Source organism: Bos javanicus, chromosome 23 (assembly GCF_032452875.1).
Source record: "Bos javanicus breed banteng chromosome 23, ARS-OSU_banteng_1.0, whole genome shotgun sequence".
In the NCBI taxonomy this organism is placed as follows: domain Eukaryota; kingdom Metazoa; phylum Chordata; class Mammalia; order Artiodactyla; family Bovidae; genus Bos; species Bos javanicus.
In genome coordinates this window covers 47,754,865-47,782,079 of record NC_083890.1, presented here as the reverse complement: position 1 = coordinate 47,782,079, position 27,215 = coordinate 47,754,865, and the positions used below count along the sequence as shown (strand labels likewise).

The 27,215-nt window shown below is 43.5% G+C and overlaps 1 protein-coding gene across 1 annotated transcript; it reads right to left on the bottom strand.

Moving 5' to 3' along the window:
- Positions 1-1,731: 1,731 nt before the first annotated feature.
- BLOC1S5 (biogenesis of lysosomal organelles complex 1 subunit 5) lies at positions 1,732-26,724 on the bottom strand. The gene is made up of 5 exons (XM_061398921.1): positions 26,524-26,724; positions 25,491-25,573; positions 17,201-17,330; positions 11,053-11,111; positions 1,732-3,677 (listed from the first exon to the last, which is right to left on the bottom strand). Exons 1-5 carry the CDS (start codon positions 26,642-26,644, stop codon positions 3,498-3,500), a joined length of 573 nt encoding a protein of 190 aa, XP_061254905.1. The 5' UTR covers positions 26,645-26,724; the 3' UTR covers positions 1,732-3,497.
- Between the last annotated feature and the right edge of the window lie 491 nt (positions 26,725-27,215).

The window sequence follows — 27,215 nt, the reverse complement described above, 5'->3', positions numbered from 1 at the left end:
AAAATGACATTTGATTGCAGAGATAAAGAACTTAAACATAACCTGAATGAGAAGACTGATTGCCTACAAAGGAATACTCATCAACTGACAAGTGTCATTTCAGAAGCAATAATAGAAGCAAGACAACGGTGGAACAGTATTATTATAATATGAGAGAAAATAACTGTCAATCCAGACTTGTATACCCAGCTAACTTTCAAGGATAATAAAACGGTAAACTTACAGGTAAATTTAAACAAATACTGACTGTATATAATAACTATTTTGGAATTAAACTGAGATAAAACTAAAATTCTAGACACTTACAAATTAAGGAAAGGCAATCAGATTTTGCTCAAAAGTCTGATGTTTAGTGCAAGAGTGAAACATAAAACTTTAGATTCTGTTAACTATGCAAACTAAAATTCATGGTAAGCATTAAAAAGACAATATTTTAGTTTTACCTTTTAAACTTGCAGAGAAAAAGTAAATGGAAAAACAAAAAGCTCAATGCGGAAGATGGGGGTGGGGAACACCCAAGGGCAGAGAGATAACAAAATGGTAGAACAAAAAGCCCAAAAGGATGGTATAAATAAACCCTGATATGTTAGCAACTTCCACAAATGTAAATCAATTAACGTCTCCAGCTAAATGATAGATACAAAGGAAAAAAAAAAACCTAGTTAGCTTTTAGTGGGTACATGAAAACACATAGTAAAGGTCTGACTGAAGAACAGAGAAACATATACCATGAAAACACTAACCAGTGGTGGGCCTCTATAAATATTCCTTTCAGAAACAAAAGATTTTAAGGCAACATAGAATGATATAAAAACACTGTTAGAAACAGAAGCTGTGACAACAAATATAAGATTCAATTCTAAACGTGGAAGATAAACAATTCTAAACTTCTAATACACTGAAAACAAAGTTTCAGAATATATAAAACAAAAACTAACGTAATTACAGAGAGAAATTAGAAAATCCACTAGAACAGAAAATTTTAACACCTCTTAGGATCTGAAAGATCAAGTAGAAGAAAAAGAACATTAAAACAGAGACAATTTGGCCAATACAAGTACCAGTTTGGTCTAAAGAACACCCAACAACTGGAAATACGCACACTTTCAAGCACCAACACGTTTACAAAACTGACCGTATTTTGGGTCAGATGGCAAATCTCAACAAACTGTAACATTTCAGTCTTATATGAATCTATTCTTGGACCACAGTCTAATGAAAGCAGAAATCAATAAGAACAGAACTGAGAAGTCTACATGTTAGGGGAAAAAAAAAAAATCCACATATCCAAGTAAAAAAAAAAAGAAATCATGACGGAAAAGAAAAAAAGTGAGAATTTTAAGACCTTTCTACAGCACTTTATATTGACAAAACAGTATTTCATTTCCTCATTAGAAAGTAATCCCGTGAGCCACCCAGAAGCTATATTCTCTCTGCTAGACAGCGTAACAGCAGAAAAGCTGTTTATTACATGACCACTACAGCAAAATGTCATATATAAATAAAACACATATCAAAAGTGGTTTAGAAACTGAGAAATATAAGTGAAAGTGTTCACTACTAAAAATATTAAAAGGAAAGAGAACCAACCATCTCTTTTAGAAGGTATATTCAATAGCTAAGAAAGTTACAAAGAAGAGATTTAGCATCAATGTTTAAAGCTCAAAAAGTTCATGAAGTCATTTTGGTTTAAGAAGGCCCTTAGATCCTCATATAATATATACAAACTCATATGGTAAAATCTTTATTATTCACACGACATGAATGAACATGGTCAAAAATCTATGCACAAGTGGAGGAATCGTTACTGCTCACACGCACGGTCCTGGTTTCCTGGTTCCAGCCTCTGTTCAGTGGTGCACTGGCAATTAATAGCTCTTCTGAAACTGCCTACAGTACAAAGGGAATTTTCATTTAGGGTTCCCCTCCCTTTTCATGTGCAGGATATTTTTGGAAGTATGTTTTCTTTTTCCATCCACTGAAAAGAGAATTAAGAAAATTCCAACATGCCTGCGTGTCAGCAAGTACTCTTTTAGGTCCAGGTACCAGAGGATGATGGATGAGCTTGTCAAGCCTACAGTAGCAGACAGAGGGAGTTGGCAGAAGTTCTGTGTTATTGAAAGAAATTTCAAATACTTATTTCATCTCCTCTATTAACTTTAATCACATTTTCAACATGCAGCCAAGAATGAAGCTTTGACAGTAAGCCATAAATTTACACAGGCAGGCATTGTCACTTTTCTGCAGGAGCAACACTAAGATAACACAAGAAAGCTGGGTATTTTCTTGCTTGTGCCTTTCTTCACCGAAGGGCAATGAAAAGACCTGAAAGGTCTACCCATACCTCACATTCATGTGCCATAAATCTCCTGAAATTATTGCATATAATTCTGCTTGGTTCATGGTAAATAAAAAAAAAATCTATTTAGTTCCTCAATTAGACTGTTAAATGCAGATTTTTAAAGATCACAGTGATGACAGAATTGGTACATATTTCATCATAATACACCTGCTTATGAGAACAGACGTTCAACACTAAAAAGGATTTACATTTAACATGGATCATTTGCCGTGTGGGCAAATACTTCTGGTTTACTCAGAGCCAGGATCTTTATACGGTTCCAGAGGGAGGCCTTGGCAGAATTTGCTGATTACTCATTAAATGGCTGAAACATGTAGAGACGTTATTTATCTTACAAAGCTTACCCACAGCAAAAACAGACGTAAAAATGAGGTAAAGACTATGGGCAAGATTATGGTTCTTGGAAAGGTTAAAAGTCAATCGTGTTTCTGGTAAGCTTTTCCTTGTAAGCATGTTTTAAACAAAGCTGAAAATATGAAGTGTTGGAAGGCCACAATCTTAACAAGCGTGTCTTGTTGTCCAGCGAAAACACAGCATTATACACCTTCTCCCAGCGGGCCGTTCAGAGACCGGCGTGGCCCCATGTCACAGCGGAGACGCAGTTCTGATGCTCCTCTCTCTTCAATATGACCTCTGCTCCCAGGACAGCTGTTTCTGTCAACAGTAATTACTCACAGAACAACACTGTATACATTCCTTCAAGAGCCAAGGAGGCCACGACAGGCAGACACCATCTCTGCTTTCTAAGCCACAATGATAAACTAACATTAACCCTGCAGAAGGATGAATTAAATTACTTCCCTAAGAAGTCTGTACTTACGGTTAGTTCTCCGAGATAATCAATCAATGGAAAGCAAGACTGGTCCACATTAACCGAGAGCACGTGGATACCGCTTTCCTCCAACTCCTTCCCCTTTAAATGATCATTTAGAGGCACTTGAAACTGGAAAGACGTGGCACTCCTCTAGGAAACAGGGAAGACTCAAGGAGAGGGCTCCGTCTTCCGACAGGAGAGTGCCATCGAGTATATTGCTAAGCTTGAAGCAGAGGCTAAATGGTTTGGTGGGAGGTTTTTTTTGGCGGGGGGGAACATCAGTTTTTTCTCGTTAGTTCGTCACTGCTGTGGTTCACGCACTCAGAAGGCTGAGAACCTTGCCAGGCCCTTCTCCATCTCGGCGTACTGCTCGCGCAGCTTCTCCATGGCCTTCCTGTGCTCCTCGTCCACCTCTGCCTGCTCGCTGTGCTGCTCTTTCATGAAATCCTCCCACTGCGTCACGTGCTGTTTCTCACTAGCTATTAAAAGGTCACTATGAATCTGAGAAAAGAAAATTTGAAAGTCATGTGACATTTTCCAGACAATTATTTTGCCATGCAGGGAGACAAAAATAATTTTATCTCTTGACATTTGCTCACTGCAGCATAACAATCAGCTTGTAAGTCGCAATGATAAAACTCCGTTAACAGTTTTAATGTCCAACAAGAAAACAACATATCAGACACATCTAAGGCTTCTCTTACTATGCCTGAAAGTGGGCATTCACATTTCTGAAATCTCAAAAATATCTAGTATTTTAAACAACAGATCCAAACACAATCCAAGTAAATTTTCATACGTCTATTTCTCCAATTCCATTTAACTGCATATAATTTAAAATTAAAGAATATAGGCCAAAAGAATTACTGTTGCAAGAAATTAAAATGCATGTCTTACACAAAATATCTTTTAGACACATTTAAATGAACCACAGGTTATTAATCAATAGGCGAGAACTCAAGCAATCTCTTTAGTTCAGTTCCAATTCTTAAAGCAAATAAACACCAAACGTATCTGCATCAAATATCCTAAGTTCATCTTGAGATGTTTCTTAATATTTCTGTATGAGGACACTAAATGGACTTCTTCATGGCCACTGAGCTACTAAATCGTAGATGCAAAGGTAGGACTCGCTGACACCCAAACCTATGCCTTTTCTATCCCAAATGCAAATCAGATCATTTCAGGGAAGTTTTTACACAAATGGCTAAAAGTCTTACATATACACACACACAAAGCTATTGCAAGAGTATTTTTCTGCCAATCCGATCTAAAGTTCCTCAGCACCAAGGCTTTCCAAGTAAAAAGAGGTCAGGAGTGAATCTGAAGTTTCAGTTAGAGTGAAACAACCCCCTCAAGTACGTCCCTCAACCCAGGGGGTCTGAGCAGGTGGACCGTGGTGTGGAGAGACCAGGGTGGGGGTTTGCCAATCCAATGCGCTGGGGAAACAGGTTAGACAAAAGGCAAAACATGACTTTAACCTTTCAGCCTCAGAGGCGGTCGTTCTTCAAAAGATAAATAAAACATTAAGAGTTCATTAAATTCTTTCATGGAACTTTGGCAAAACTATTATATTCTAAGAGAAAAGCCATAGTCAGATAAGAAAAATGCAAATAAACTTTATCAAAATGACACCCTGGCGTGAGCTGGAAATTAATTTCTAATAAGCACAGAGGACAGTAACTAACCCCGCATGCTCAGAAGCAGGTTAAAGAGCGCCCTAAGCCGGCAGGAGCGAAGGTCGTCTCGGGGGTCATCAACTGCAGCTGTCAGGAAAGCGGTACGCCTGGCTGTGACTTCCCGAGAACGGAGCCTAGACAGGGCGCCCAACTGCTCCTCCATGAAGCAGCAAAGATGCCCCCAAGCACATCCCAACAGGAGCACGCCTCCTGGCCTAACAAGCCAGTGACTGTTCACAATTAAAAAGGACTCTCCCAAATAAGGGACAGGGTGGGTGGGAGGCAGGCTCACGAGGGAGGGGACATATGTGTACTCATGGCTGATTCATGCTGTAGCACGGCAGAACCAGCACAACATTGTAAAGCAATTATCCTCCAATTAAGGTCTCCCCTGTGCCTCAAACCGTAAAGAATCTGCCTGCAACGCAGGAGACCCAGGTTCGATCTCTGGGTCGGGAAGATCCCCTGGAGAAGGGGACTGCAACCCACTCCGGTATTCTTGCCTGGAGAATCCCATGGACAGAGGAGCCTGGCGGGCTGCAGTCCACGGGGTCGCAAAGAGTGGGACACGACTGGGTGACTAACACCACTACTACTACCCTCCAATTAAAAATAAATTAAAAAAAAAAAAGGAACAATCTTTTGTAAACAGTGAGCTAACTTCAGACGACCATCTCCTGCGTGCAGTAATTCTGCTTTGAAGGTCAAATAAAGGGATTCTGTGTCAGTCTGAAACAAGGATTCCTCTAGCTGAAACACTCTTGAAAAATCATAGTCACATCTGTCGTTATGCTCAACAGATTCACACACGACTAACAGAAGAACACAGTATAGCAATCAAACTATTTACCTGTAATAAGTAATTGGTTAAAATTACCTGTAATAGGTAATTATGGTTTGCAGTTAAAATTTCTACAGCTACCAAAAATGTGCATATTAAATTATATATTCAAAAGCTGATGTTCATGGTGGTGGGAGTAATTAGTATTTTTGGCAAGCAATCTGCAAAAATCTATTAAAACAGAAAGTGTAAATATTTATGGCTCAGTAATTTCTCCTGGATTAGCATTTCCCCTTCATTTTTATTAAAGAAGTATTACAGAGCTTAGAAACAAATTCAAACACAAGAATATAAAGGGACAGTCCCCTCCTCTACCCCACATACACATCAAACCCATTTCCTTTTTCCTGGTGCTGTTACTAGTTGCATGGCTACACTTGCAGTCTTTTTCCTATGTTTACACAAACATTTACTTAACAACAAACGGAGTCATATCACACGCGCCGGTCCGCATGTACAATTTTTCAATAACGATGCAATACATACTAATGGTGCACACAGCAGGAGTGGGGAGAGCTCTGCTGAGCGGAGGTCACAAGAGGGTGCACTGTGCGAACAAAGTTCACACCCGTGACACACGCACCAGAAAGGCTGGGTTATCACCACCAGGCGCTCGCAAGTATGAATAAGGTCAGTGCCACGGGACTCCTCACCCCCAGATCCTTCTTTGGTCTGAGTTCTAAACAATTGCTGAGGTTACTGTTGAAGGTCAGTAATACCCAACTTTCAAATTAAGACATTTTCATTGTTTATCCTTTAATGATAAACTCTGAAGTTAATTTAAAGGACTTCCAGGTACAGAGCCAATCCTGGACAAAGTGAGTCGCCTACACACGTTCATTTCAAAGTAAACTCCGAACAGCTCAGAATCACGTCACACGCTTTCCTTAGATGCTTGGCCCCTCTAACCCCGGGGTCACTCAATATTCTTGCGTTTAAAAAACAACAACAACAAAAAAACCACAGCAGAGTAATCGCATAAAAAAGTCTGAATTAGTTCAAATCTATAATTCTACACTACGATGTTTACCTAAGTTTACATATTTTTACTCTGTACTTAAAATTTTTTATCCTGTGGAGACTGGGACCCACTACAATGGTTTCCAAAGAAATATAGTATTGCAATTTCTAAAATTTGCTGTGAAATGTGCTTTTTATGAATCTCTTCCAGACTTATGTTTAATACTTTCCCAAACTATGTATGTGTGCATTTTACTGCAATTAAAAAACCTTCTAGTTTCGGGGTGGGTGGGGTTCCCAAATGAAATCAATTTCATACTCAAAGATGTACACACATTTGTTTTCTCAAGATAAAAAAAGAAAACCCCACTTTAAAAGAAAATAAAGGAGAAGTTTACTAAGGAGCTATAACTCGGTACTAAAAGTAATTAGCTGTAAAGGTTTTGTCTCTTTCTACAACAGAGAAATAGTAATAATAACCCAGCTTCCTTATGTCCCATTGGAGATAAACGTGAAGTCAGTCCTGAAGGCAAACTGTGCCCACGACCAGGTCTATAAAAGAAGTGATGGACACGAACATTTTTGCATGCTTTACTCTAGTAATTCTCAACTGGGGGATGATTCTGACACTCCTGTCCTCTGTCCCCCAGATTTTTGGTTATTACAACGCAGGTTGGGGGGAAGGGGTTATACTGGCATCTGGTGGGTAGTGGCCAAGGATGTGCTGAACATCCTACATAAGACTCTACAACAGAGATTTATCTGCTCCAAAATGTCAACAGTGCAGAGGGTGAAAAACCTGGATCTAAGGGCAAACTCTGAATAAACCAACGGTCGTCTAAAAGGTTCTTTGGAATATCTGTAAGCAATACATGTGCTTTTAATCTTACATATGCCTTATGCAGATAAATGAGAAAGTATTAAGTGTCAGAATAACAAGTGTAGCTATTTTCAGTACTTAAGACACTATGTACGGTCACCCTGAGGGATCTGTGGGGTGCTGATTCCAGGACCCTCAGGGATACCAAAGTCCGCAGATGCTCAAGGCCCTTAGAGAAATGGTACAGGATGCGGCATGTAACCTGTACATCTTTCCACACATTTAAAGTCATCTCCAGATTACGCATAATACCTAATACAATGTAAATGCTACGCAAGCACAATGTAAGTGCTATAGAAACAGCTGCTGGCATGTGGCAAATTCAAGTTTTGCTTTTTGGAACTTTCTAGAATTTAAAAAATATCCATTTAGAACATTTTGGTTGAATTCACAGATGCAGAACCAGCAGATACAGACAGCCTAGTGTACTGACCCACTACCTGCCATCTCCAAACTCTATCAAAAGAAATGGATAAGCCACACTAACTCACTGCTCTCATAACAAAACAAGAAGTAAGACTAAATCTAGTAAGCACTTGTGGACAAGATGAATCAAAGGATTCACATTCACTTTATTATTATCTCTAGTCTGACTGAACAGAACTTCAAAAGTTGATGCTTGTGCATGAACCCCGTAAACTAGTGTCAGATATCAATCAACTCAGAGTCTGCTTTTGACGGCTTATTTAAGTCACTGAATTTTATCAGCCGTGTATTTTCATTTCACTACTCTTATTGGTAGCACCCAATATGCAGCTTGCATTAGTTACTAGTTTTTAAGGCACATGTCAAAGAGCTGGGGAATGTGCCTTTGTTGTTCTGAGTGTACTTTTAGGTATCAATTGCGGGAAATGTGACTTGGATGAATGACGTTTATCATGATTTACTTCCCACAGGATTCCACAAATTGTCTCGATATGAAAGTAATAACGATTAAAGGCAATGGTCTATTTTATTCCATTACTACTCCCATCTTTCTTTGTTCTGAGAGCCATTCAAATACACAAAATGCAGCCAAGGGAATAACCAAGGAACGGTTCACATTAGACTGTAAAATGCAGCTAGAGGTCAATTTGGCTTGGTACAGACTTGCTAGATGAGAGATTAAACCTCACTTCTCTGTCTTATACATACGTAGTCCCAAACCTCTGCCATACACAGTTTTGGCAAAACCAGGTATGACAGTTGAAAAAGAAAAAGACTTTGAAGATCCATATTTCAAATGCTCTGCTAACCAGATAAGTACAAATAAAGATATTTCAATGTATTCTAAAATCTTGATTTTTTAATGTGTATTCCATTAAAAAAAAACAGTTCAATAACAATCTCTGAGATAATACCTGCATTTAAGATGAAAATCCCCAAGGGCTTTATTATTTCTTGAGGCTCTCTCTTTTTTTTTTTTTTTAAACCAAGGGACAGTATCTTTTAATTTAGAAAATCATCAACAGGAATTCTCGAGAACTTCACCAACTCTACAGACCACGGCAGGGCTCTTATCCACAGTGACTGCCTGCATCTTACCCAAACACTTGAGCTGGTGGGGAAAAATGCCACCTGACATTTGGAGAGTAAGACTATTTCACATAAATTACACAACACAGCGTATCAGGTACCTAAACCATCAATCCACCCGGTGAGAACCACCAGCATTTGTGTTGAAGCTCAAGGGCTTACCCAAGGGCACATGGTTAGCTAACAAAGGCAAGCAGCTAAAAACAGAAGATACCATGTATTTTTTTCCCCAATCTGGTAATTTTCCTACTTAGACACTGTTAATACACCAAATGTGAAAAAAGTTCAAAGAGTCAAGAAGAACCATCCATCCCCAGTATAATTTTAGGTTAGTTCTGCTCAAGAATGGCAAGAATCGCCATTTTATAAGAAATCAGAATTGCTCTGAGAATGTCTTAGAAACGAAGATCAATAACGAGTGCACAGTCACATTAAGAAAAAAAAGACTCTTTTTCACTTTTATTTTGAAAGCCATGAGAACTGCATGTTACAGCCAGGGCTCTATCATAGTCTCCCTGATTCTCAAACGCAAACACGTCCCTGGTGCTTCCACAACAAACTGCTTCACATCTCACGCCTGGTTCTCTGCGCTCCTCTCTGGAAAGACCCATGTGGATACTCCACGGGCCAGCTCCCTGGACCTCTCCCATCCATTGCTTCACTCCCCTTGTCCCCTGTCCTACAATATCTTTCTTCCCATCTTCCATCACTCGCATTCCTACACGCAGATCAAGGTTGGGCTGGGGCGCCCCCATCCTCCTAGTAAATACACTTTTTGCCTGGACCATGCAAAGTTCCCCACAACTTTATGACAGGTCTTAACTTTGTCCTACACTCCATTCGTGTCGGTGGTTTGGGACTCCTAGGTCTTTAGCTTCTGTGTGTACAAACTGCCCTAAACTACAATCTTTCACCCCCAGTGGCACCTGGTCAAGTGGAGACCAGAACAACACCTGCGGTCCAGCCGCCCCGGCAACCCCGCCCACGGTGGCGCCCTCACCGTGCTCTCTGGACACCGGGCAGGTACGACACCCCGACTTCCCCGGCCAGCACGGCCTTGCCAGATCACGGGTGTGCTGAGGACAGCCCTGCTCACCCCCTGGCCCACTGGGATCCTGTTCCTCCCAGGCAGCCTTCCCACTTGGCTTAATCATCAAGTCCTTTTGGTAAGGCTTGATTCATCAAGCTGCTGAATCTTTAAACTTCATATCAACATTAAGAGTTGAACAGAAAGCTGAGAAACTTAAACTTGGGCAAGGTTCATTGTTTTTCTTTTTTGCAGTGGCAGATCTGTACCATTATCATGGATTAACCAACCACACACTGCAGAGAAATGGAGACAGTAATACTTGCTGATACACTACACGCAAAAAGGCAGTATTTTCCATATTTCTTAACAAGCATATTTCTACCGGCTTAGAGCAAAAAATAAGTTATGAAAATTCTTTAAACTGTAACTTAAAACACCAAAGTATCAAGGGAACTTAAATTCTTGTGCTGTTTTTCCACACCTGAATTTAGTTAAGATATAGTTTAAATAAGCAAAGCACTACCCAGCAAGTGATTCACACACTCTCAGATTAGTCATTAAAGAGCCCATCCACAGGCATGAATGTCTCCTTCTCTAGAAAAAATATACATCATACCCTCAAGGCTTCAGGCTCAAAGACTGCTATTTCAAGCTGGTGGGTATTTTCTGTTCCATGTAAAAGTCCTATTCTTTCTCCTCCTAGAGAGAAATCCATTTTCAGGGAAGAGATGGAAATGTTGAAAAGGAAAAAAAAGAAGTCTGCAATCTAAATTATAAAAATACACAGTGCAATTATCTGACTTCATTGACTCAGCACAGCTTCAATGAATCAGCCATTTTTTAATCTTTAAAAATCACTGCATAAAAGAAAACAAATTCAGATTTTCTTTTTAACCAAAAGTAACTGCTAATAATATGATGATAAAAGCCCTGGAGTTACAGGCTCCATTATCCAAAGGTTCCACTTTTACCTTTTTTCGCTCCTGTTCCCTCTGCTGGAGTCTACGGACCGAGTCAGTAGCTGCTTGCACTGAAATAAAACAGACAGTGGATTTTCAGTCACCAGCCCTTGTTCAAGGGGAGGCTTATCTGGATTAAAAAACAAAAGGACAAACAAAAAAACACTTGGATTGTCTTAGATCTCAAGAAACTACACCGAAAAAGCTAGTTTTGTTCACGGCATGGTGGCTAAAAAGTGAAAAAACAAAAAAAGTATTCGGAACGGCATAATGAGAACCACTATCATTTGTGAGCCAAGGACATTTAGTACTGATTTCGATGACAAGTCATCATTAACAACCTCAAGAGTCTCTGAAAAGACATAAAACACCTGATAAACGTATTATTCCCTTCTGATGGAGGCAGCCTTTACAGCGTCTCTGATACATCAGCTTCCTCTCTCCTTTTCCTCATCTGTACTGCTGCTCCCTTGCAGGCAGGACTTGATACCCAGAAAGCTCCAATGACCTTCTACTATTCTTCTCGCCTCCTCTCCCATCTTTTAATTCACCCTGGCCAGACTGCCAAGACTCAGGTTTCTCTGGACTGCTTGCTTTTGAGTCAGTTCCCTTTTCAATGAATTACAACAGCTGGTAATAATTACTGTAGCTAATTGCTGAGTATGACTATGTGCCAAGAGCTGTGCTAAGTACTATCCATGTTTTACTCCTCTCCACTTTCCTACTAGGTGAGGACCACCATCCCATTTTACAGATTTTTTGGCATCTATAAAAAAACTGAGGTGTGAAGAAGTGAAATGTCCGTAATGGCAGTAACGGGACTAACAGACACAGAGAGCGGGACTTCGAACCAGACCCCGGCTCTGCAGACTCAGCTCTCACCGTCAACGCTCTACCCCCTCACGATTTCACCGAGGACACTGGTCCATCACGCCAAACCTCTTCATTTCCCAGACCCATTTTATTTCTGCACACTCGTTTTCACTTACTGCGCTGGCTGGCGTGCAGGCTGAGAGTCAGCCTCTGTCAGTCACACCTGGAGTTGAGCTCTTACTACCTGTGTGACTGCTCTGGGACGTGTCTGCTTCCTCACTCATTCAGCCATTTGTCAGGTGATTTCTTGAGCAGCTACTAGGTGCCAGGTGCTACTGCTACTGCTCCTCACCTCTCAGAATCTTAGTTCCTCGTTTGTGAAATGAACGTAACGACTGGTGAGAGGACTTAAAAGCTGATAGGAGAAATAGGTAATGAAGTAGACAGCATGCTTAAAAACCACGGAAAGATTAACACTAATAGCAAAAGCCACTCAGAGCAGAGGTTCTTGCACACAGTAAGCAGTCAAGAAAGTTACTGCTACTATTACTCTACACCCTGGCCCCTCCCTAGTCAGAGTGCTTTCCTCATTCCTCTCCTCTAGTTGTAATGTTTACATTTCAAAAGCCCACTCCCAGGTTTAGTGCCTTCATAAAGCCCTCCAGATGAACCCCTTCCCTATGTGGACTTACTCTTATTTGAAATTCTTTTATCAGGCAGGTGTAAATCCTACCACGTGACCTTGCACCGCCTCAAACAGAGGCTTCCCCAGCTGTTTCACAAGTAGCCTTCCACCCGCCCCGAGCCAGCCCCAGTGAGCTCAGAGCTCCGTGCAGGGCAGGCGCCGGGACTTCCTCCAGAATAATGTTAGGCCCTCCCTGTGCGAGCATGGCAAAGAGGAGGATGCCACTGTTAAAAAGTCAAGTTTTTATCAGCAGCCATTTGTTCTAGTCCTATCAAAGATAATACTGAAGTACTAAAAGTGAAGGTTCCCGATCATTGTTTGTTTTAATAGAAAAGCTGAAAACAAAACCAAACAGGAGTTGATTAGATCTGCCTTCTCTCTGTGGTATATTAATATTACATCATCTCTCCTGAGCAGTGGCTCCATCATTTCCTGATTTCCCCCCCACCGCCTGGTTCTGAACATAACTTTTATTTTTTTTGAACATAACTTTTAAAAAATCCATTTGATGGACTTTGGGTGCTTCATCATTTTCTGGGCTTAATCTAAGAGTTACAGGAACATGACACGTATTTTGTCATTTAAAAGTTTAATTACAACACATCTGACAAAGGCACACTTTTCTTTCTTATCACAATTATCTTTGTACTTAGAATATCCATTTTTGGAAATTTCAGTCTCTGAAGTAATGTATTTTTTAACTTTTCATCCACATGACCAAAAAAAGGTTTGCTTTCTGAATTTAAGGAAACTTGCTTTCCTAAAATCTAAGAAAACTACCTTAGAAGTGACTACACTTTTCTTTTCCCTTTCCTCACAAGCCAAGACTCCACGAGGAAAAGGCTCATTTCTCTAACCTTCCCATCTCTTCTACACCACGTTTCGGTTGTTCCTAGTTCAGTAGCAACAGGAACAGATTCTGTGAAGAACTGAGATGCCTCACCCCACCATAACCACCCCACCCCCTGAAAAATGAGAACAAGAAAGTGGGTTGACAAGATTCTTAGAACTCTAACATGCTTTAATTTGCAGAGAAATAGAGCGGGGGAGTAGGGAGAAAGGGATACAATAGGGAGAAACAGATGAGACAATTCTGAAAGGAAGCCTCAGCATTCTCCACAGATGCTCCCTAAGAAAACTAATCATACGAGTTTATTAAGAGACACCAAACACACGGCACGAAAAACGGGACCGCAGAACCAAGGAAACAAACAGAAGTATAACCACACCATTACAGACCTGAAAACCGACCACAAACAGAAAGAAATTGAACGGTCTTAAGACTCAACAACTGGCAGCATTATTACTGCAGAACGGAAAGCAAATTCTGTAAAACCGCACTTGTAAACAAAGTGAGGGGTCACAACTGAGAGGCTGGGGGAGAAGCAGAGGGCGGGGTGAAGGCCTGGCCCTCCCCGCGCCCGGCACCTAATGCGGAAACAACAGCGTCCTAACTTCTGCCCATCTTCTAACCATTATTTTTCTCTGAGTGATCTTTCAGTAACAACTCTCTCTTACAATAAAGAAACAATTGTTTTAATGTATTTCCTTCAGTTTTACTTGAGATTTTGTTCTGCTAAATTCAAGTAAAATTTAAAATTAATACCTTAACTCAAAAATTGCCCGAGCCCATTCTTACCTAAAGTTCTCTTCTGCCCCTCACACCTTCCGAACTGTTCATTCAGTTACCACCTCCACTCAGCCTTCTATTTTGATATATATACACAAAGATGTCGGCATGATAATTCACCAAAGTTAAAAACCAACCGTTATCTTTAGATAATTAAACTGATTTATTGCTTTCTTCTTTTTCTTATTTTATTTCTACTTTCTTATTACTTAGACATATATTCTTATGTTTAAATAATGAAAAATAAAGTCTTAAAAAGAGAGAGGAAGGCAGGAAGGTAGAGAAAATTCTTTTACTATGGCCTTGTTAATTAACTTAAATTGATAAACACCCTAGAGACCTTCTGTCCTTCTTACCCTCTCAAAGGAGGACTGGTTCCTGATTTTTTTTTTTCTTTCTCTCTTTTTTAATTTTATTTTTTAACTTTACAATATGGTATTGGTTTTGCCATATATCAAAATGAATCCACCACAGGTATACATGTGTTCCCCATCCTGAACCCTCCTCCCTCCCCATACCATCCCTCTGGGTCGTCCCAGTGCACCAGCCCCAAGCATCCAGTATTGTGCATCGAACCTTGACTGGCAACTCATTTCATATATGATATTATACATGTTTCAATGCCATTCTCCCAAATCATCCCACCCTCTCCCTGATTTTAAGCAAGAAGAACAGACACTCAGCAGTGTCTCTGGGATGGAGAAATGTAAAGGCTGTGTCCTGCTGACAGGGTGCTGCGTGGGTCACTCTCCCCGCTTACACATCCTCCCAGAGCTCAGCGACTTTCCGGGGTTGAGATTCCAGAAGCCACAGGTGATCTTGGCTCTGTCGCCCCTGCTCACCCAATGCTAAGACACTCAGCTAGGATTCTATGTTTCCGTGCCAACAGTCCAGGATGCGCCCCCGTCCCCAACGCCCCACTGTAGCTCAGTTTCACGCACAGTGTTAGACCAACAGCTGAAGATCCGCACTCCAAGTTCTGGGAGTCTCAGCTGACTGCATGCCCAGCTCAGCTCTCAGAAGTGCGGAGCTAAGACAGGCCTGACGGGCGCAAGACAAAACTCCACTGTCACTAACCTTGTAGCTTAACTGTAAGTTACTCAGATGAGAGTCTATCCCAGAGATAAACACAAGCCAGCATCGTGGCGTAAAATGTCAACTTTTCAAACATGAAATTCCCCAGGAACAGCAGCTGGGCCGAGGCCAATTTTTAAAAAACTACGTTGGCTCTAAAAGCAAACGATTATCTCCATTATACCTGTGAGGTTCGTGATAACAGATACAAGGACATCTTCAGGCTGGAGCCTCCTGGGGAAGCCATTCCTGTTTCTGGCAGCAGCAGTACCCCCAAGGCTGCTGTGCGTTTCTAATGCTAAAACTTTCATTATCGCCTCACATTTTAATTCTTCCTTTTAGGAAAATACATTTACCATCTGGATTCCCTGTGACCTCTAAAAACTTTGCTATTTCACTGTGAAGACTATGCTTTTAAAAAAATTTTTTTACGTTATTTTTGGCTGTGCTGGATCTTCACTGATGCACGTGGCTTTCTCCAGTTGCAGCGAGCGGGGCTACTCTCTAGCTGTGGCGTGCAGGCCTCTCACTGTGATAGCTCCTTTTGGTGTGGAGCACGGACGCTAGAGCATGCAGGCTCGGAAGCTGCAACGCAGGAATGTAGCGGCCCCACGGATCCAGGGATCGTGGGCCAGGGACCAAACCTGGGTCCCCTACACTGGCAGACAGATTCTTAGCCACTGGGCCACCAGGGAAGTCCAAGACGATGCATTTAACGTGAGGCTTCCCATCAGAAATAGCAATGACCCAGGAATTAAACTAACTGAAAAATCCATTCATAGTTTTTAAAAAATACTAATTGTAATCCCACTTATTTTTATATACTCGAAGTGTATAAAAGGAAAGTTACAGCACATCTCAAAAGCATACACAGGCATTCTGATCAATAAATCTGAGTTTTATTTCCAGTGTAATGTCTAGACAGCTTCTCAAGGTTAAGGAATTGACTGTATGAAGGAGCAAGGGCATGTCTGCAGCGACATGTAAAGCCTGAGATCAGGTTTAGACTCTTCCCTCTTCCACTCAGAGAAACCACATGTCGCCCTGTCCTCTCCACCTTCCTCCGAGCATCCGAGGGCGCAGACTCACCCGGACTTGCACACACACCCTCAGGTAACTCAGTCATTAACCAAGCCCTCCCGCCACTTCCCCTCAAAGGCCACTACGTCACCAGCCTTTGCTTTCTTTAAAAAAAAAAAAAACAACTTGTTTATTTGGCTGCACCAGGTCTCAGCTGTGGCATGCGGACTCTCAGTTGCGGTATGTGGATCTATTAATAGTTCCCCGCCTAGGGATGGAACCCAGGCCCCTGCAGTGGGAGCACGGAGTCTTAGCCACTGGCCCACCAGGCAAGTCCTGGTGCTTCCCTTTTCCCCTAGACGCTGCTTCGTTTTCCACCGCCTCATTATCTGCCAGCAACCTCTGTCCTTGGACAAACTGAACAGCATCAATGTGGGTTTGAGGGGAAGCCCCGAGTTTCTTCTAACACCTCTAATTTTAAACTCAGTTACTCATAAAACTCCTTTGATTTTGTAATTTGATATGTTTAGAAAATATTCTTTTTAGCAAACATCTTTCCACATTAAAACATTTTGCTTAATGCAAAAAGTGATAAAACACAAACATTTACAACAGGACTTTTTTTTAAGTTAAAAACTCTGGTGTCCTGCTTGGCAACTAAGCTTCACTGCATACCCTAATTCTTGGCCATCAAACATTTTCTTGCAGAATCATTTCTTAAGGTAAAAAAAGGTTTCAATTTTCTTACGTCCTGGAAGGGTAATTTTGCTGGGGAGGTTGATGCTCTGAACATCAAGGGGGACACACACTGATCACCTGACTTCTGAAACTGGGCAGCTTCCCTCTGTCATCTCCACCTCCCACCAAACACCCCGGAAATCTATTTGGGCAGAGCATGCATTATGAAATAAAGCAATATAAAAAAAACGCTGGCTTACATCTCTGGAGAACTTGGTTTAAGCTGTCTTGCATTGTTGCTCTACACGTTGGAAGAGTATGTTCATTTGTCTCATGGATCATATTCTTCAGATTTTCAAGAACTCGCATTTCTCGAAGACCACGTTTTTCCTATTAAAAGAAAAGTACATATTGTGCCTTAAATCTTAGCAATTACTTTCTGAGACTTCCACCCAAGTTCTGGTTGCTATGCTACTACTTATTACTGAAATTCATACAGCCTTCTTCTAATTATTTGGCGATGACTGAGGTCACAACCTGGAGGTATTTTTTTTTTTAATTATGAAATGCTTCAAAAGTTGCAAATATGAGTCATATTTTCATACCAATGTTTAAAAATGGGCATGAGAAACACTAAAAGAATAAGGAGAGACCTAGACTCCATGCATTTCATCTGTGGCAAAGAAATGATCAGATTTTAAGTTATATTTTGTGGTTCTTATCATCATAAAGCTTCTATTATTATGCTCTGATCCCACTTCACTCAAATAAAAGTGTGTGGAAAAAGTAGTAACGTGTGGGTTCTTCCCTGTGTAGAAGAGAGTTATCACTGAGGGCCTGAAACCACCTTACAAAGGCCTGCCTGCACGGTTGGCTTTGTGGGGAGTGGGAACTTGACCAGCCAACGGCTCCCAAGCAGGTAACACTTCCCGTGAATGACAAGACACCTCTCTCCTTCCAAGAGTCTGGAACTTTGATACGTGCCAGGCAGAGGCCGTCTACTTGTCAGGTCCCCAGTAAGAACCCTGGACCCCCAGGCTCAGATGCGCTTCCCCGGAAGACAACACATCATGTTGTCACAACCCACTTCCGGGGCAGTGAAGCGTGCCCCGTACGACTCCACCGGGTGAGACACTCTTGGAAGCTTCTGCCTGGCTTCCTCTAGACGCCTCCCCAGGCACCTGTTCCCTTTGCGAGTCTGCTCTGCCTCCTTTGGCCACGATAAACCTTGGGCACCAGCCTGCTGAGAAGTGCTGGTGAACTGATACATGGGGGTGGTCCTGGGACCTGGAGCCCAGCCCCAGCTTCAGAAAGCTGAGCTTAACCCACCCTCCCGCTTGGGTGGGCTCGACTGAGTGACTTGCTTCCAGAGAATAAAGCAGGGAATGAGAAAAACATGGACTTCACAGTGGAGTCAACAAAGGTGACCTCGTGAGTGACGTCATGATGACGGCACGCACCTCCTGAGGCGACGTGACCAGAAGGACGTGCTCCCTCGCTGGGACGCCTTCCCAGAGTGTGTCAGCCCCGTCTAATCCTAAGGAAAACATCAGACAGACCCAGACGGGGCCACACTCTACAGGATACTGGCCAGAACTCAAGACTGTCAAGATCAAGAGAAACAAGGAAAGCCCCAAAAATTGTCACAGACCAAAGCGAACTAGAGAGACATGACAATTAAAAGCAGTGTGCTGCCCTGGATTAGGTCCCGGGACAGGAAGAGGGCTGTAATGGAAAAACTGGTGAAATGTGCGTAAAGTCTGGTGTTTCATTAGCAGTAATGTTCCAGTGTCAGTTTCTTAGTTTTTACTGATGTAGCACAGTAATTAATATAAAGATTAATAATGGGAGAAAGTGGGCGAGGGGTACACGAGCACTCGGTGCTGTATTAGTAAGTTTACTGTAAATCTTAAAATAATACAATGCAAAAAGTTCACTGAAAATGAAGAGTGGTAAACGTGATTATGAGGAAATAATAGTATAGTCGTTACTAGAGGTTTTGTTTTGAACCATCTTATGGAGCAGCTGGGGTAAGATATTTTACTCTAATTTTTCCATAATAAAAAATTTTAAACTTATACAGAAGTTGAGAGAGAATGAAAGAATGAAACTTGGTTTCTGATGTATAACACCCCATAAAATTACAGATTGGTGAACTTTTCTCAAATTGAAACTGATAACAAGTGCTCATATAATGTGCTTAAGACAGTACTTGGCACAAAACACTTAAAAATGTTAGCAATTATTCAGAGTATTAGTACAGTTATTATATTTTTACATTAAAGACGTAATTTAATAGTATCAGAGAGGAAATGAGAGACTGATGTAATATTTAAATTTTCTTTCCTTCAATAATAGTCCCACAAGTCCTAAAACCATACTGTATATACATATAAATTTATTACATGTCATATGGGGGAGAGACTTTTTCCTTTTATTTAATAATCTGAGATACTTTTACAACCTAACCAAAATGAGAGATCAGATGTCAAGTGGAATTTTACTTTGTCCTGCCTTTCACGGGATTTTTCTCTTTAATAAATCAACATTCAAATGTATCAACATGAACCTTCCCAACTCTTCTCATTACTGTACCTATGTGAACAATCCTTTTTTTCCTCCCTCAAATTTAATCCACATTGCCTCCACCTTTTCTGTATTTCTCTAACATCTACGTTTTTTCTCAAACATCAGCCCCTCTTCTGAAAAGTTCCCTCCCAACTCAGCTGAGAGTTATTCCCTCTTCTGAGATCTCAATCACTGTGCTTACTTTATCATCATAATTTCATCATGACAATCTGCTCTCTGCAGATGGTAAATCCCTGGAGGTAGAGACTGTTTCTTATTTGTTTTTGCGTATCTGCTGAGGCAGACAGTTCTGGATCCGTTCCCCTCTTCTCTCTTCCTCTGAACACCCAAATACCATTTGGTGGTGATCACCAAGCATTCCTGGAGTCGCTGTGGTAGCGGTGTGCCTGCTTGGTCGTGTTCAACTCTTTGCGACCTCAAGGATTGTAACCCACCAGGCTCCTCTCACTCTGGAGCTTTCCAGGCAAGACCACTGCAGTGGGTTGCCATTTCCTCCTCCAGGGAATCTCTCCCACCCAGGGATCGAACCTGTGCTTCTTGCATCTCCTGTGTTAGCAGGTGGATTCCTTACCACTGAGCCACCTGGGAAGCATTTGGTGGTAAAGGTGCCTGTGGAACAGATACCACCAGCCGCCTCCCACTTGCCTTCCCTGCTGCTGCAGGAAACGCACACGTGATGGCTGGCCTCCCGAAGCCACCCTGTGAGCAAGAGGACGTGAGCAGCCCTGCTGGAGGAAAGGCTGAGGTCATGGGCCTCTGGCCACGGTGGGAGGAAAGGAGAGCCACTCTCTTCAGGGCTCTGTCCCTAGGAACCAATACCTTCCTCCAGACACAGTCGGGTATATTCAGGAACTCTTGAGTAAAACGGAGAATGAAACTTGCTGAAGGTGAAGCAAGGAGCTGGCGCAGGACCACAGGTCATGAACTGTGACCCGCGGGCCTCCCCTCTCCGAGGTCCGGCACCTCCTTACTCGCTGAGACCACCAGGCGGACACGCACCCGAGGGCCCCTGCCAGGATCTCTGTTCACGGCACTGACTGGAACCGGGGGAATAAAAGCGCTGAGCAAAGTCGGGAGCAAGACAGTCACGGGCCCTGAAACCCTAGCAAACACAAAGAGGGCCTGCAGCATTACACCAGGATGCCCACAACCGAAGTAACACTGCCACCGTGTGGCCCTTACTCCCTTCTTCTGGAGACAAAATTTTATAAAGAAAAAGATCATTGTTGCCGGGTGCATTAACTTTTAAAAACACATAAGCTACAAACAAGCTTCCCTTTAAATGTGAGCCGGTTTGCTTCAAGTGAACCACATTTAAACAGTCTAGAGAAGACGAAACTCAAGGAACCACGTTCGACGTCATGTAATAATCTGTAATGGAAAAGAATCTGAAAAACAATGTGTGTGCATAACGCAATCCCTTTGCTGTGTACCTGAAACACTGTTAATAACTGTACTTCAATTAAAAAAAAAAAAAAGAAAGATGGGAAACTTCCAGGAAGCCCTGACAGCTCTTCTCACCCTTCCTCCGCTTTCATTAAGTAGAGGAGGGTATTATTTGGGCCAAGAAAAGAGCTGTAAATAGCGCACGTATCTACTCAACTCTAAATCTCTAAAACACTCTCAGTGTCTCCCTCACAATTTGAAGGGGAAAGGTTAGAGTGTAACAGAAAAGGCAGCTGAGCCCGATGTAGAGGAATTTCCACTGAACTCCCAGAAAGACCGCCCCGGAGGTGACTGTGGGAGAGGCCAGCACCAGGGACCTTTCATGAAGACGATGAAACAGGCAGCTGCAGAGCGCGCCAACACGCTGACGAAATGCTCTGAGCCCTGCAGAGACCATTCCTCCGTGAGGACAGGAGTCAGCCCAGCTGCATGAAGAGGGGCCTGGGTCTGGCTCACCCACGGATACAGCGCTGGTTCCTAACTCGAGGTCTCACGCAAAGTAAGTGCTCAGGACGCTCTACTGGACCTTCTACAACAAGCTTACATCTACCACATCCAGTGTGAACATTTTCTTCTTTAGTAAACAATCTCCTTCCCAGGTGGTGCTAGTGGTAAAGAATCCACCTCCCAATGCAAGAGACATCAGAGATGTGGGTTTGATCCCTGGGTCGGGAATATCGCCTGGATAAGGGAAGCAACCCACTCCAGTATTCTTGCCTGGGGAATCCCATGGACAGAGGGGCCTGGTGGACTGCAGTCCACAGGGTCGCAAAGACTTGGACACAACTGAGCACACACACACAGGTCTTTAGAGACACATTTACAAACTCTAAAAAAAATAAAAACTATTTAGTATTTCAGATTAGTCAGCCTGGGGCAGGGGGGAGAAAGATGGAAAAACCAGTGCATGTTGGAAAAGCCAAGTTTTAGTCCAGGCTCTGCCACCTGCTCCCCTGGATCATACTAGGTACCTCCAACACACCAGACACTCTTTCAGGCACTTGGATACAACAAAGTGTAAGAACAGTTAACTGTCTACATTCTCGTGAAGGGCAACAGGCAATAAACAAGCAGAGAGTAAGAAAAACACAGGTAGTAATAAGAGCTTATGGGAGGCAGAAGTCTAAGGTGGTCCCTGAGACCCCCGCCCCCAGATACACCCTGTGCTGTGACACGCCCCAAGCAGCGTCAACAGGACAAGAACCGACAACTTCCAGAGGTTCAAGCTGGATTTAGAAAAGGCAGAGGAACCAGAGATCCAATTGCCAACATCCACTGGATCATCGAAAAAGCAATAGAGTTCCAGAAAAACATCTACTTCTGCTTCATTGACTATGCCAAAGCCTCTGACGGTGTGATTAACAACAAACTGTGGAAAATTCTTAAAGAGATGGGAGTACCAGACCACCTTACCTGCCTCCTGAGAAATCTGTATGCAGGTCAATAACCTCAGATGTGCAGATGAAACCACCATTATGGCAGAAAGCAAAGAGGCACTAAAGAGCCTCTTGATGAAAGTGAAAGAGGACACTGAAAAAGCTGGCTTAAAACTCAACATTCAAAAAACTAACATCCTGGCATCTGGTCCCATCACTTCATGGCAAACAGATGAGGAAACAATGGAAACAGAGACAGACTTTATTTTCTTGGGGCTCCAAAATCACTGAAGATGGTGATTGCAGCCATGAAATTAAAAGATGCTTGCTCCTTGGAAGAAAAGCTATGACCAACCTAGACAGCATATTAACAAGCAGAGACGTCACTTTGCCGACAAGGGTCTGTCTAGTCAAAGCTATGGTTCTCCCGTAGTCGTGTATGGATATGAGAGTTGGACCATAAAGAAAGCTGAATTGATGCTTTTGAACTGTGGTGTTGGAGAAGACTCTTGAGAGTCCCTTGGACTGCAAGGAGATCCAACCAGTCCATCCTAAAGGAAATCAACCCTGACTATTCCTTGGAAGGACTGATGCTAAAGTTGAAGCGCCAATACTCTGGCCCCCTGATGTGAAGAGCCGACTCATTAGAAAAGATCCTGATGCTGGGAAAGACTGAAGGCGGGAGGAGAAGGGGATGTGCTGCAGTCCATGGGGTCGCAAAGAATTGGACATGACTGAGTGACTGGACAACAGCACACGGCTCAGTCCTGCTGGACTCTGCGACCCCACGGACTGTAGCCCTCCAGGCTCCAGAATCCCTCTGTCCACGGGATTCTCCAGGCAAGAATGCTGGAGTGGGTTGCCATGTCTTACTCCAGCGGATCTCCCTGACCCAGGGTCAAACCCCCTTCTTCTGCATTGGCAGGCAGAGTCTTTACAGCTGCACCACACGGAAAGCCCAGACACCTGTCAGTCACTCAGGCAAACCCCAATGGAGGTCCCGCTGTGACAGTTTACTTAAAGTCTCACATCAGCTGACTTTAAGGGAGACCATCCCAAGGAGGCCTGACTTCATCAGTGAGTCCTTAACAAGGCCTGGGCTCTTCTCGGCAACACAGACTTGAAGTATGAAAGGGATTCGACCTGATGGAGTCTCCGCTTGTTAAGTCTTTGAGTGAGTGAGTAAGTGAAGGTCGCTCAGTCGTGTCCAACTCTTTTCGACCCCATGGACTATACAGTCAATGGAACTCTCCAGGTCAGCATATTGGAGTGGGTAACCTTTCCTTTCTTCAGGGGATCTTCCCAACCCAGGGACTGAACCCAGGTCTCCCGCATTGCAGGCAGATTCTTTATTAGCTGAGCCACAAGGGGAGCCCAAATCTTTGAAGAGGAGACCATATGGCAAGGAAGGTGGGTGGCTTCTAGGAGCTGAGTGACTCCCAGTTGACAGCAAGCAAGGAAACGGGACCTTCGTCTACCTCAGTGAGGAAGTGAGTCCCGCCAGTCACAGGAATCAGGAGGACCCTGAGCACCAAGTAACGATGGAGCCTGGCCCAGCCCTGGATTTTCACCCTGTAAGACCTTGAGCAGAGTACCCACCACACTGTACCTAGACTTTCTTCTCACTAAGGAACCGCCAATGATCTTTACATAGCAGGATAAGGGGACAGGGTCTAGTGAGTTTTCTGTGTGAGGGATAACTATTCTTATCGTGCAACAAAAGTAATGACGACAAAGAAAACCAACAGCCACCTTCAGGTACCAGGAAAGATTTCGAGAGACACACGCCTTTCGTCTTCCCAACAACGCTGTGAAGCAGGTGTTCCACAGCCTCTGCGTCTGCTGAGCCCAGAAACGGTGTCCAGCGAAGCAGCCCTGTCCGTGCCTCCTGAGTGCTCTGTACCAGAGGCTTTCTGGACTTGTAAAGGGTTTATGGAAACCTTCCCTCCTTCTGGCAGACCAAAGACTTCCTGCTTGGAGTCTCACTTGAAAATAAGATCCTGACTCACAGAGAATCACAAAATTGTTTGTGTAACACCATTAACCACCATCAATCTATTAGGAGCTTGGGGTGTTACTACGCAATGCACAGTGAACAAATTATACATGTGCAAAACCACAGCCAAACGCAAGAGGATGGCAGGCTGGTGCATCACGACTGTGGGGACGGAACGTAAGAGGCTGGGTGGCAGATGGTCCCGCTACAAAGACAGGGACCAGGTCACAACAGGATACTGGCCTTTGCCTACAGACAGAAAATGACATCCGAGGGCTTGAAACTCTCTGGCAGAGTCCCTTCGACTGTCAATCCTACAGGAAATCAACCCTGAAAATTCACTGGAAGGACTGAAGCTGAAGCCGAAGCTCCAATACTTTGGCCACCTGATTCGAAGAGCCAACTCACTGGAAAAGACCCTGACGCTGGGAAAGATCGAAGGCAAAAGAAGAGGGCGGCAGAGGATGAGCTGGTTAGACAGCATCACGGACTCAATGAATTTAAGCAAACTCTGGGAGAGTGGAGGACAGAGTAGACTTACATGCTACATGGGGTCACAAAGAGTCGGATACAACTGAGCAACTCAACAACTACTACTCTGGCAGCAGGATGAAGACTAGATTTGACTGGGTTGATAGGGCAGGCACACCGATCAGAGAGGATACATTTATGCAGTAATGTCTAGAAACTTGATCGCTGAATGTGACCTACAGGGGAGGGAATAGCCAGGGGTGATTCTCATGCTTTAACTTGAGAGCTTTGGGTAGATGCTGCTGCCTCAAATGAGAAAAAAAGAATACAGAAAAGGGGTCTAGAAAATTGACCCATCCATCTTTAAAATCTTTTCTCTCTCTCTCTCTCTTTTTTTTTTTTTTACTATACCTCATCTTACAGAAGAAAAACTGAGCTCAACAGACAGTAAACAAGCCAAAGCAGACCCCAGACCTGGAGCCCAAGACTCCTCCCACCTACACTTGTGCTCCCTCTATTCATGTCAATGTCTCTTAATAAGTTTTACTTTGTATATTTTATGGACACAAGAACAGAAATCAGAAATTTTAAAACTAGAGAATTTCCCTTCTGTGTATTGACACACTAGCAGATCAGGGTGATATTTTTACAAAATGAGTTGCAAATACTCACTTCAAATTCTTTCACAAAATAACGGGTTTCACCTTGGATAACTGGTCTGTGATCTAAGAGCCTTGAATGAATCTCTCCAAGATCTGTAAAGAGAAAATGAAATTCAAGGTCAACCCATGCTAAGTGGCACAATCTCTAGCTTGTTTCACTCTTCCTGTTTCCCATAAACATAAGCAGGTTAAAATCCGGTTGAGACTATGGATTATCCGGTTAGTAAATTGGTAAAGCAGTTTTGAGAACAATTAGGCAGTATCTAATAAAGTGAAGGCATGTACACCCAGTAATTTCATGCCGAGATTAAAATCCAGGTCAGACTATGGATTATCTGGTTAGTAAATCGCTAAAGTAGTTTTGAGAGAGCAATTTGGCCACATCTAGTAAGTTAGAGAAGGAAATGGCAATCCACAGCAGTGTTCTTGCCTGGAGAATCCCAGGGACGGCGGAGCCTGGTGGGCTGCCGTCTATGGGGTCACACAGAGTCGGACAAGACTGAAGCGACTTAGCAGCAGCAGCAGTAAAGTTAGAAGACATGCACACCCAGCAATTTCATGCCTAAGTATGTGCCCTAGAAAAACCTCTTATACAAAAGAGAGAGAATGTATGATTGTTTACTACGGGACGAGCATAAGGAGAGGAAAAAAAAGGGAGGGGAACACCCTAATACACTCATGGATACTACAAAGCAGTGAATGGAAATGAATACAGTGGGTTAACACTTATTAACATGGACAAATCCCACAAACAAAACGTCAAGCACAAAAGCAAGTTTCAGAAGGATATAGCGATTAATATAAATTTTCGAAACAGGCGGCTTCTACAAGGAAGCAGGAGGGGCTGGGTCGGTTTGCAGTTGCTGGGAGGCACCTGGCGCGGAGAAAACGGGGCGCACCCGGGCCAGGGTCCCCCACCCTCAGCCTGCCGCAAACCCGAGGCCGCCGGGGCTCGACCCGCGGCTCGGCCCCGGGTCAGAGGGCGCCGCCTGGTCGCTGGGGCTGCGCTGGGACCACCAGGCGAGAGCCCTGCTACGCCATACCCTTGATAATGAGGTGCGCCGGCGAGCCAGTGAACCCCTGAGAGTCCTTCTTCTTGCCGCCGCCGCCGCCACCCTGGGCGGCCTCGCAACCCACCGGGGCCTCCGTCCCACCACCGCTCATCCCGACCAGCTCCGCCCACCCGCGCCTGCGCTGCGCCTGCGCACACCTCTGCGGACGCTCTCCCTGCGCGGGGTTTTGGCGTCATCAAAGGGCGTCGGGGAAGCAGAGTCAACCCAGGGGCGGTTCCCGCAAGGGCACTACGCTGTAGCCAGTGACCTGACCTAGAAGGAAGCCGGTGCCGCCATGCTGGATTAGGGCAGATGCTGCCGGCAGAGGAGGATGTCTGAAAGTTAGAGCTAAACTTATTCCTCCTCCCTAACCCGCTGGCAATGGTAACCGACTCCAGTATTTTTGCCTGGAAAATCCCATGGATGGAGGAGCCTGGTGGGCTGCAGTCCATGGGGTCGCTAAGAGTCGGACACGACTGAGCGACTTCACTTTCACTTTTCACTTTCATGCATTGGAGAAGGAAATAGCTACGCACTCCAGTGTTCTTGCCTGGAGAATCCCAGAGACGGCGGAGCCTGGTGGGCTGCTGTCTATGGGGTCGCAGAGAGTCGGACACGACTGAAGCGACTTAGCAGCGGCAAACCCGCTTGAGAGGTTTGGAGAGGTTGGCGGAGAGGGAATT

What these genes read in the sequence shown, in the direction of transcription:
- BLOC1S5 (XM_061398921.1), bottom strand. Translation starts at nt 26,644, where the DNA reads ATGAGCGGTGGTGGGACGGAGGCCCCGGTGGGTTGCGAGGCCGCCCAG. An exon ending in GGCGCACCTCATTATCAAGG is followed by an intron (nt 25,574 to 26,523) that starts GTATGGCGTAGC and finishes TTCTCTTTACAG; the next exon opens with ATCTTGGAGAGATTCATTCA. An exon ending in ATTTTGTGAAAGAATTTGAA is followed by an intron (nt 17,331 to 25,490) that starts GTGAGTATTTGC and finishes TTCTTTTAATAG; the next exon opens with GAAAAACGTGGTCTTCGAGA.